Source organism: Patella vulgata, chromosome 7 (genome assembly GCF_932274485.2).
Source record: "Patella vulgata chromosome 7, xgPatVulg1.2, whole genome shotgun sequence".
NCBI lineage: Eukaryota > Metazoa > Mollusca > Gastropoda > Patellidae > Patella > Patella vulgata.
In genome coordinates, this window is record NC_065885.2 from 23,151,747 (window position 1) to 23,164,243 (window position 12,497).

At 32.9% G+C, this 12,497-nt stretch overlaps 1 protein-coding gene across 1 annotated transcript in view; it reads right to left on the reverse strand.

Moving 5' to 3' along the window:
• The window catches only part of LOC126827398 (major facilitator superfamily domain-containing protein 4A), a 63,315-nt gene that overhangs the window by 15,090 nt on the left and 35,728 nt on the right, over positions 1-12,497 (reverse strand). The window contains exon 2 of the mRNA XM_050556700.2: positions 5,697-5,892. Within this exon, the coding sequence (XP_050412657.1) occupies positions 5,697-5,892 (196 nt within the window). The remainder of the gene's footprint in view (positions 1-5,696; positions 5,893-12,497) is intronic.

The window sequence follows — 12,497 nt, forward strand, 5'->3', positions numbered from 1 at the left end:
TGCTTTCACATTTACAACATTGGTTGCCTGTCAATGCAATAAACAAAAAACAGCAGTTTTGTTTTTTTGGGTCCATAAAGATATTTGACAAGAATTTTTAAATTGCATCTTTCATTTTCACAAAACAAGATAACAAAAACATTATTCAATCTTGAATGTTCACAAAATAAACTCTGCAGACAAATATGAGTGCAAAAAATTACATTTAGCTACTGACCTTTTTTTCCTGAATTACAAAATAATCTTACTATCTTAAAAAAAAAAATCTTACAAGTCTGAATTCTCATGAACTGTCTTTTTACTTCTCCTACTGTAACAGAACAGTAGAAGAATTCACAGCATGCCTAATGTAAATCTTCCGGTTGGATTTTACTAGAATTGTATTATTTGTGACATTTTCTATTGGAACATAACTAACATGACAAATCTGTTTTCTTAAGACAGATTTTTTCACAATATTTTCTGATTAAATATTAATTTCCCAAGCTTTCCAGTTTTTATGGGGTTTTTTTCTATTTGGAGGCTAATTTAAACACTCTGAATTTGAAAGAGTCGGGATTTGAGCGTCATTATAACAGCTGAATGTGTTGTGAGTTAGTCCCTGCAGGCATTCTAACTCACAGCTTTGTAATAAAATTAATAGTATTTCAGTCACGTCTGCAGGTTTGTACATCAAATAAAGAATCAGTAACATTTCTAACTAAAGAGATCTAGTTATCAACATCTTCTAATTTTCGTAATAAAAAAATCTTACATTTAATCATGTTAATTTAATGTGTATTTTATCTAGAAGTATTGTAAATCCTATGTGATTGTTTATATATCTATAGGGACCCATAATGACTTGATCATAGATAATTTCTTGTAATTCTATGCCTTCAGTAGTGCATTCCTAACAGGGGCATCATATCACTAACAGTCTCCGACCTCAGAATTGATGGGTACACGTCAGAAATTCGATTATCCTGTATACTTTCGCTCTCCTGTATTTAGTTTTCTTTTTTTACCACTAAAAATGACGTTATGGGGTGAATATGCTAATATGTTATTGGAGTTCTATATTTAGTATCAATCCACAACAGGGCTTTACTTAACAAGATACTCAATAGTCTGCCTGATTTGCTTACTGTTGGCAAAAGCATATCAATGTTATGCTGACAGCTGATATAAGATCTAACAATGTCTACAATTCAAACTAACTTCTGTCTGACTCTGACCTATATAATGGTTAATGAACAATATATATATTTATTTATTCGTATATAATTAATCTGAAAATAATTAATGAAATGCTTGTTTTATGATGCATGGAAACTCTATTTTTATAGTAATATATTAAGTGTTACAGTTTAATGTTGGAAATATAATTCAGCTAAGAAAAAATAAAGACTGAGGTCTATCATATCGGTGGCAGAATATAAATGGAATAAATCATCATTTTCATTATTCTGTGTAATATACACCATTAACTGGTAGAATAAAGACATATCATGTAGATATACAGAATCCCTTCAGAATCAAGTTTATTCATATTTCAAATAAATATTGTATTGGATTTCTTGCATTATATTACGTCCATGTTTAAATCTATATAAGATTGTTCATATTATTTTTGAAATGTCAATTAGCAATAAGTAGTCATTAATTTATTTATTATAAACACAAACCACATCCAATCTTTGAACAGAGTTAAAACATACTATAATATGGTTAGCTATACACTTACTAAACAAGGGTCGGGATGACCTAGCGGTATAGAGTGTCACACTTCGGGCTCTAGCAGGCCGGTCACCTCCAATCTGATTAAAACACAGATCCTTTTTCGTTTCGTCTTTTATAGTTCAAAATTTTGTTTTACTTGTCTTTACTACACTAGGATCTGGAAGAGTTGTTATATAACCCATGTCTGGTTGATGTTAGTGATTAGCCAATGAAATGGTCTGTTGCAGCAAGTTCTTGGCGTGCTATGCACGGAACTGTGGGTATTCCTCTAGAAACATCAACGCTGGTTTGTTAATCAAATGTCTGACATCATAGGGTCAAAAGCTGCTTGTATGACCCCTGATGCGACCTCTCACTACAACTGGTCAGATCTTCATGTAGTGTAGGCCATCGGTAGTATATAAAAAAACGAAACGAAATACAGATCTGTATTTAAATCAGATTGGGTCATCTCTGGCTTGAAGGCCGTTGTGGTTGCGATCCCTAGTCACTTGGAGATAGGAGCGCCTTCTCAACCTCGTGGTTTAATCTGTGTACTTCGGTATCCTCCCACAGCAAAGACCCTTGTGTGTCGTGCACATGATCTAAGATATTAAAAGTACGAATCGTCTGCGATATCATCCTTGGTGGAAGCAGATGTTAAACACCACGAACAACAACTACTTACTAAATCTTATAAACTTTCTACATTCATAGTCAAATTTACTACAGAGCAGGCTGAAGGGATTCAAGATCTAGGGGGTCTCCAGTCAATTTGTACAATATTTTGACACTGTCACTAGTCTTTCTTACACGCACCATAGTCTTAAACATCTGTCATCATCTTAGGCTTTTCTCAGTTGTGTTTACCAGAGGCTGCCAGGCAAGATAAGCCCACATATTGCAAGAGATGGATAGAGTACAAGCTAAAAAAAACAATTTTTCGTAATATCAGGGGACATAATCCAGGAAGTTATGGTCCGATATGTGCAAATATCAAAAGAAATCGAAATCTCTGGGATATAAACATAATTATTTTAAGTTTCATCAAATTCAGATAAAAATTCTGACCTCTAGCTGGTCCTCAACCTTGGTATTACATACTTTTACACTATTTGCGTTCAAGGAGTGGCCATTTTGTCGGGCAGTTATGATCCAATTTTTACCAAATTTGATCTCAATCATCATCAGGGTGTAAGTGTGATATATTTAAATGATTTATAAAAAGGGGATAATCCAGGAACTTACGGTCCGATATGGGCAAATTGTGACCTCTAGAGGATTGATATTACATACTTTAACACTATTTGAGTGCATAGAGCGGCCATTTTGTGTGGTAGTTTCCCTGTGATTTTCACGAGATTCGAACTCAATCATCATTATGGTGTAACAGTGATATATTAGACCGGTTTTCTAAATCGGATAAAAATTGTGTGATTTTCACACAAACAGGGGCCATAATTCAAGAAGTGGCACAAATATCGAAAAGAACCAAGATCTTTGCATTATAAACATACATTTCAAGTTCAATCTAAATTGGATAAAAATTGTCCACAAGCTAAAAACGTGATTTTTCGTACAATCAGAGCCATAATCCATAAAGTTTCGATCCGATACATACCAATATCGAAAGGAACCAAGATCGTTTGGAGATAAGCCTATATTTCAAGTTTGTGAACAGACACACAGACTCATGGACGGGATCAACAACAATATGGACATATAAAAACACACTCTCATCTTCCTCTAGTTGTGAAGGTCGGTGGATTGGAAAGGACAACCCAAGTTAAAAAGCCTACCAGCTAGCTAGGGTATAATCTCTTTATCTAATTCCGGCCTGGTCAACATTTTTCAAATACAAGGTTGGAAAGCTCTAATTATTGGTGAGCTACAGAGTAAGTGAGGTTACAAATGAATAAATAATGGATATTATTCAAATTTATTGCAAATCAATATGCAAATTCAACAGTTACTATGATTAACAGCTGATTAATTACAACAAATTATTCTGGCTCGCATAAACTTATTGCCCTTGTAATCACTTTTATGGCCATTTATATAATGTTTAATATAATATTAATGGATTGAACAGTATGGTATAATAAATAAAATCGACAGAGCGTTTAGTTTCTGTATATCATATACTACTTTTATGAACAAGCCACTTATTTTTTTTCAAATTATAAGTTGTGATAAAATAAACATGTGATATATATAATGAACCAAATTTACATGTTATAACTATCGGTACAGAATATAGATTAATACTAAAAGAAAAGAAAAATCATTGGAATTTTTTTTTTAGGAAAGAGTGAAAAACAGGTGTATTTCCAAGAAACGGTTATTACCCCTCTATTCCTCCACAGAAATACATGAAACCTGGTGATTTTGCAAAATAGTACCATATCTTCAAAATGGTGTATTGCCAGAATTTTTTTTTCTTCAGAACCTCATTTTTGGGGGGAAAATTTGGGTTATTCATGCATATCTGGCAAATTCTGAGAAATTCATTTAAAAATGGTTCTTTTTTTCTTTCTGGCAACAGGAATATATTATGTACAAAATTTGTAGCAGCCAACCCTTGAAAATGGCATAAAAATTTCAACCAGCGGTTTCCAGGCAAGATACACTCATATTTTGCAAGAGATGGATATAACAGGCTAAAATCAAAAGCGATTTTTCAAACAATCAGGAGCCATACTCCAGAAAGTTATGGTCTGAACTGTACAAATAAAGAAAAGGACTGAGATCTTTGGGATATAAAGATATATTTTAAGTTTCATCAAAATCTGATAACAATTTTAAGAATCTAGTCGAGGGTCCACAACCTTGGTATAACATACTTTTACACTATTTGCATACAAGGGGCTGCAATTTTCGGTCAGATTTTTTTATGAAATTCAAACTCAACCTTCAATGATGTGTTACAGTGATATATTTAAATGGTTTTTAAATTTGATTACAAATTATGACTTTTAGCCGGTCCACAAGCTAAAAATTACGATTTTTCGAACAATCAGGAGCCATAACCCAGGCAGTTACATTTGGATATGTGCGATTATCGAAAGCAAGCAAGATATTTGTGATATAAACATAAATCTAAAGTTTTAACTAAATGGATGCCCGGACTGACAGGGGCAACAGCAGAATACATCCACATGAAAATTTGGGCGTATTAGAAATGGTATCATGTCCCAGCAAGATATTTTCGTTTTCATGGTCATGCAGTCAAACATTAATTCCTGAAATAAATGTTCATAACAGCGCATTTACTTATTAGAAATACATATAACTTGGAGATATTTAAAAGAATACTCAAACAGCAATAGGGTGCATTGTCAGAAGCAGAAACAAAATTAGATTGTCCTTTTTGGGGAGGGGAAAAACTTCAAAATTTCACACTAGGGTGACCAAAAACCCAGTGAGCCACTATAGGTATACAAAAAATTGACGGAATTTCACAAAATAACTTGCAAAACGATCTCGAGAACATCTATGTAACAGTTCTTCTAAATAGCTAGCGTGATCTATCTATATTTAGTGTTTGAAAACAAGTACATGTGGAAGCACCTATAGCGACTCATGGTGTTTTTGGGTAGCGCTTTAGGTGCTCACAGCACAGCCTAGAATACCAAACATTACGAATGTGGTTTAAATCATTTTGTTGATTGGAAGAATGGACAGTAATATTTGGGTAGAGCTCATAGTGTCAGCTAAATATAGGTTGGAAAGGAAGAAACAGCAGTTACAAAATCCACAGCCTAAAGTAAGGTAATTGCTGTACACTGGAAAGCTGACTTAAAAAGCATATTATGAAAATCCAGAGCTGTCTTTGAAATTCTAATGATTGTATTACCTCATAATTGGGCGAGTGGTTTAACACATGCATTTCAGATAAAAAAGATCGGTTACTGAGTCAGTGGCGGCATGGTATCGATCTCCTCTATCCCTTCCCCTCTCTCAAAATACAATATATATATATTTATGTATTTTACCTGTAAAAATGGGGAGACATTCCGTCCAAATAATAGAATCATTCTTAAGTTAGCAATACAGTCAAGGCAACCCATACACCATCCCATAAGCATTAAAACCACTAACAATCCACCAAAACTTGTACACGATGGGATTAACATCATTGCACATGACACACCCACTGCTCCTATTAATAGTAACAGATGATTATACACCCTGAAAATACACAATCACATAATATATTACATCAAATAATAAATTAGATCACATAATAAACCATCACATAATATATTAGTTCACATAACAAACAATCACATATTATATTAAATCAAATAATAAACAATCACCTAATATATTAGATCACATAATAAACAATCACATTAAAAGTTAAATCACTTTATAAACAGTCACTTTATAAACCAACACATAATATATTAGTTCACATAACAAACAATCACATATTATATTAAATCAAATAATAAACAATCACCTAATATATTAGATCACATAATAAACAATCACATTAAAAGTTAAATCACTTTATAAACAGTCACTTTATTGATTATATGACTTCATATGTATAAACAATGACTTTAAAAACTGGATCACATTACAAACAACTATGTGTAAATCCTCAAAATGTTTTAGCCTTGCTTCTCTTGGCCACATCAATGTTAACATCAGTACCATTCTAGTTTATTTTCAAATCATTTTCAAATGTTTATTGCTCTATTCAAGTTAAAGTCTTATGCACCAAGCATTTTTAAATGGTAGAAAAAATGTTTCATAATCAAGAGAGAAAGAGAGAGAAAAGGGGTTTAATGTCCACTCCACACAAACCAGGTCATTTCGGGACTAACACATATGGTTCAATTTTTTATTTCAATAATTCGCTTGTGTGTAGGGGTCTTTAGCAGTGGGAGGAAACCGAAGGACACAGAGAAAACCCACGAGGTTGGACAGGCGACCCTACTCCTTGTCACATACAACCGGGGAATCGAAATCCCCACTAGTTGACTCAATGACAGACCGTTTGATACAGCGTGCACGTGCTAACCATTCGGCCATCCAAAATCAAGAATCCTGGAGTGTGTGAATTCAAACAACTGGGACCCTGCAGTGTTTGATCAAGGGGACCCACAATTGAAAATTCACTCCTAGTAGTATTGTTATATCCACCATAACATCACAGATGTGAAAGGAGATAATTTAAAAAATTAAAAATCTTTGCAGTTAATTCATTTTACAATTGTTTGAAAATCCACAAATAAAATGTTAGAATTTATTTAACGAAACTAGTGAGGATAGTCGACATGATGGTTTAAATGTCAGTCTTATAAAGTTGTACATCTAATAAAATGAGTATTCTATTGAGAACTCTATCCTGTATTATGTTAGTAAGACTTTATATAAATCAGAACATAAACAGTGGGATATCTCCATTATACTAAATTTTTTGTCCTCTATCAAAATCCTTCCCATTATATTTTTTCTACTTTTATACTTGAGTTTTATTTTCAACAAAAGTTCATCTAGATTTCTCGGATTATACTTTAGTATGGTAGAGTTGATGAATCTAGAGTTTACAACAATGACTGGAATGAGTACAATTAGGAGAAAATAGTAACCAATCTAATCTAAACTACAGTCTGTCCTAGCTATTGATTTCTACATGACATAATCCAGATATACAGCATGAGGTTTTTTTCTTACCAGTAGAATGGAAAGAAAGATTTCAGTCTTCAATGGTAGTTATTTACTGTTATTTTTTGATAGATCGTGCATGTAGCTTTATTTTTCAGGCAATACTACAGATTTATATTAATGTTAACCGTTTATTACTTGGTACATGTAAATACTACCCTACTTTCTGCTCCAACTCGGCTAATGAAGACGGGCATATGCCATACAGTGTGCTATGAGGGAAATTTTGCCCGGACAGCCAGCGCTATAGCCTACTTTTATATCGAATTCCAACTGCCAAGAGATCTTTTAAGTGCATGCCAATGTGCACACCAGACCTGTTTTTTTGTACCATCCAAACAACTAGATAGCTGTCCTTGTCAGACCCTCCTTCCTGCACCTCTGACAAGGGGAAACCACGAGGGAAAATCCCGATGAACTTTCTCGGCCAACATTGGGATCAAACCCGCGACCTCCAGCCTAGCGAGCCAGCGTTACTTACTTAGCCCCTGTGGCTCCCTGAAAAAAAATTAGAGAATGTTGTGTTTTTTTGCACTTTTGCTCATTGTCAAAACTGCCTGAAATTTACACCGATCTTTAAACCAGTTTAACTTGACCGTCTAAACACAAAAGTGCGGCAAATAAACCAGTTTAAAACCCAGCTTGCGACCTGCTGTCTGCGAGAAGACTTCTTATTCTAAACTAGTTTATCTTGGCCTGCTTAAAATTGTTGGCAATAGATGCTGGGATCGTGCTGTGCCAATTGTCTAAGCTGTTTAATTCTATGTATCCTAGTATTCATATTTATTTATATGCAGAAAGTGTTGGCATCTACAAGTATTCGTGGAAAGGTATAGTTCAAACAATTTTTGCAATATTTTGAACGGATGTTTAAACATATGCCAGAAAATGGTATTTGCCCATACATAGTTAACTGTAACCTCTGACCGACAAAGTCAGAATAGTTAAACTGGTTTTGGTTGAAGTATGTGTGAACGCAACACTATACTGGTTTAAAATCCCGTCTGAATGAGGTATAGTGCTCCCTAGAACACCTCTAACTGTCTTGGTCACAGAACGAGTACCGTATGTACAGTCATAAAATAAGTGCTGTAGCTAGGGAATAGTAGTTTTGGGCTGTTTCAGGCAGGTCCAGCACTAAAGGGTTAATGGGGAATAACAGAATTAAAGGGACAAGTGACACTCCGTTTTTCAGACATGGATGTAGATTCCGTTATAGATTGATACATCATGGTTCATGGACCACACCAATCCCAGCAAAAATTTAAATATTTTGTCAATTGATTGGCATCAACCAATATAAGATGGGAGTAACCAGTATCAAAAACCTTTACATTTCCCTGTGAAAAGCAAAAGACAATTACGACAATATGGTGTTAATGGCATTCCATAAAAATCTAGTAAAACAATCATCCTAACTGTCGAGATTTATTTCTTTTAGATGACTATCATTTTCCCTCTGGTCGTTCAAGATCAATTCTTATCACATCAAGTAATTTATGGTCTTGATTTATTGTACAGTCAGAGCAATCCACATTAAGTCAAGGATTAAGATCATCATTATAGTATTTGTCATGAATGTTCCGTTTGGAATTCCATCGATTCTTCACAATAACTGAGACCCATACAAATGTTGACATTGTCCTTGCCTGAATAGTAATTAAGTCTAACAGACACCCAGTAACAATGAATGGGTCACAAACACAGGAATAAATTCAAAGAGATAGAAAAATCCCATTCAGTAACCTAAGAACTAATGATTGTGATCTGTTTGCAAATATTTGATATTGACAATGCCATGCACGCTGTAGTTCACACATAAATGAACTAAACTAATTTAGGTTTTAGATGATTGGTGGGATGGTTGAGTGGTCTAATGTGTACGCTTTAGATCACAAGGTCTGTCATTGAGTCATGCGATCTGGTTTCAATCCCAAGCTAGTACATGACAAGGGGTCTTTATACTAGGGTCACCTTCCCAACCTTTCAGGTATCCTCCCAATATAATATAGAAAGAATTATGCCTAATACTTTCATATATTTAAGATGTAAATGTAACATGTAATTTAACTCTGGTCTCCTCTATATTTGTAAGGTATTATATAGCTATAAAAAGATTCTTCATTTTATTAAATTCTACAGAGTGTTCTATTTCATTATGGTTCTTATCGTCGTTATAAAATGTATGATCTGACCTATTCAACAAAGGGAGCCACGGTGGCTCAGTGAGTAATACGTAATTGACTCGCTAACCTGGAGGTACCATGTTCAATCCAGGTGTTGTCCGATTTCCATGGTGTAGGAGGTCCAGTGTACACATTGCCGTGCATGTAAAAGGACTCTTGAGAGCTGGAATTCAAAATAAGAGAAGGCCATAGTGCGGCTGCCCGGGCAAGATTTCCCTGATAGCATACTGCATATACCTGTCTTTATTAGCCCAGTCGAAGCAGAAAAATAGGATGTTAAAATCCATTTCATTTCATTTCTATTCAACAACAGCTAGACTATCAATTTAATGACATCCAACGACTATTCAGATAACTTCCTTCAAATCGAAATGTCTCCTGGCTATTTATTTTACCGATAAGAAAAACATTGACTAGAAATCTCTACACTATTCATTAACAACCTTTTTGAAAGGAAAACAGAACAAGATATGAACATCCCTTAATCATTATTAAAAGCTATGCTTGAGACCTTTGTAAACATGCTGTGAAATTGCTCTAAGGGAAACAGGAATTTATATCAGATTTATAATCCTATGTCCTATGATACCGATTCATGATTGGCTTATTATCAGTCTGGTATTAAAGTCAGACAAAATAGACACGATACTGTGATCTAAGGGATACGCAAGTCAACCACAGACTCTTTATAATATGATCAAATATTTAAAGGGTTTTTCTATTGCATAAGGCAAATATGGTTAAATATACAAAAATGAATGGAGATGTTCCCTGATCTAAACATACTAATCAATAGGTTTGAGAAAATGTATTTTTCTCTTTGGCCTATATGCAATGGGTGCATCTCTTGAGCTAATAGATGAGTACCAACTAAACGACATTACATTTCTATAAATATATATTTTTGCTGTGATATTTACACTAGTTCAGCCTACTAAAATGGTATTAGCCAATCACAACTGTTTAATTTAAGACACCAAAGACAACAGATAATTGATACATAAAAGTAGCCAAATCTTTATATATTTAAAATATTTAAATGGAATAATGAAATAAAAAAATAAATAAAATGAATTCCATTGGCTTTTATCCATTTGTCAAATATTTTGACTTTTCAGTAAGCAATTCTGATGTCATCTCCTGCAATAAGAAATCAATGTTTTGGAAAAGAGGCACAATTCTTTGAAATTCGAGATGTAATGTTGTAATCATGTAATCGAAACTGAGATGGGAAGCTAAATGTAGTTAGTGACAATAAGCCTTTTGTTGCACATCCTGCGTTCGATCGCAAAATATCACAACTTTTTTATTTATTTCTGCCTGTAAGGTTAAGATAACATTGTTTGTCATTTTATATGACCTGATAAATGTCAAGTTAGTTTTCTTCTTGTTTTTATCTGACACTTTCTGGTTTTGAACTTTTCCAATAAACAAGCTAATTCTTGCCAACGTAAAGTTTAAAGCTAAATTCAACATCTATTAATGTACTATTAAACATTATAGTTTATAGCTCAATTCAACGTCTATTAAAGATACATAATGGGGGATTAGATAAAGAGTTGACTGTTCACGCTTTAATAGTTAAAAAAAAGATAACGTAAATAGAAGATGTTGAAAATTTCAGTCAAATTGCTCCACTATGAACCAAGATATTAGCTTTTGAATTTTAAGCCTAGCTTCGATCATTATTACTAAATTCAGTACGATAAAAAACAAAGTCTTGATTATCCATTTTTGGATTTAATCATCACTGAGCGTTGAGCAGCAGATTGTATTCCAATCTAGTGAAAATCCAACACATAAGATGACATCGAGAGTTGATTATGGTTTGGATAAGTTAATTAATGTCTAATTAATAGTTAATATAATATTTCTGGCCTAAAGAAAGACCTGCAATACGCAGATTTAGCTCTTGCATAATGTATGTCTAATGAACCATTTAACATTATAGTTTATAGGTAAATTCAATATCTATTAATGAAACAGGTAAGATTACAGTTTAATAGCTAAATTCAAGATCTATTAATAATGTACCATTAAACATTATAGTTTGTAGCTAAATTCAACATATCATATTATTGTACCATTTAACATTATAGTTTATAGCTAAATTCATCATCTGTTAATGTACCATTTAACATCTGTTCATGTATCATTTAACATTATAGTTTATAGCTCAATTCAACATCTATTAATGTAACATTTAACATTATAATTTTTAGCTAAATTCAACAACTATTAATGTAACATTTAACATTATAGTTTATAGCTAAATTCAACATATTATATTAATGTACCATTTAATATTATAGTTTATAGCTAAAATTCAACATCTGTTAATGTATCATTTAACATTATAGTTTATTGCTAAATTCAACCTCTATTAATGCACCATTTAATAGTTTATAGCTAAATTCAACCTCTATTTTATTCAATAAGAATTGTACCATTTCACACAATAATTTATAGCTATCAATATGCCATGAAACATTATAGTTTACAGCTAAATTCAACCTGGGTCCACCATCTAAGATTTTCAATGTAATAAATATGTCTCTATTAGATTTTTATCTACACTATAATGTGTATCTATAAGATCTTTATCTAGATCTACACTATAATGTGTATCTATTAGATCTTTATCTAGATCTACAATATAATGTGTATCTATTAGATTTTAAACTAGATCTATCATTGTATCTATTCATCAATCGATCTTTATGGATATATGTGTATCTATTAGATCTTTATCTAGATCTACCATATATACATGTAATGTGTATCTATTGGATCTTTACCTAGATCATCAAATAATTTGTATCTTTTAGATGTTTACCTAGATCATTATATAATTTGTATCTATAATCTATCAGATATTTTCCTACATGCACCATATATTGTGAATGCAAGTATAACATAGTTGTCAGCTAT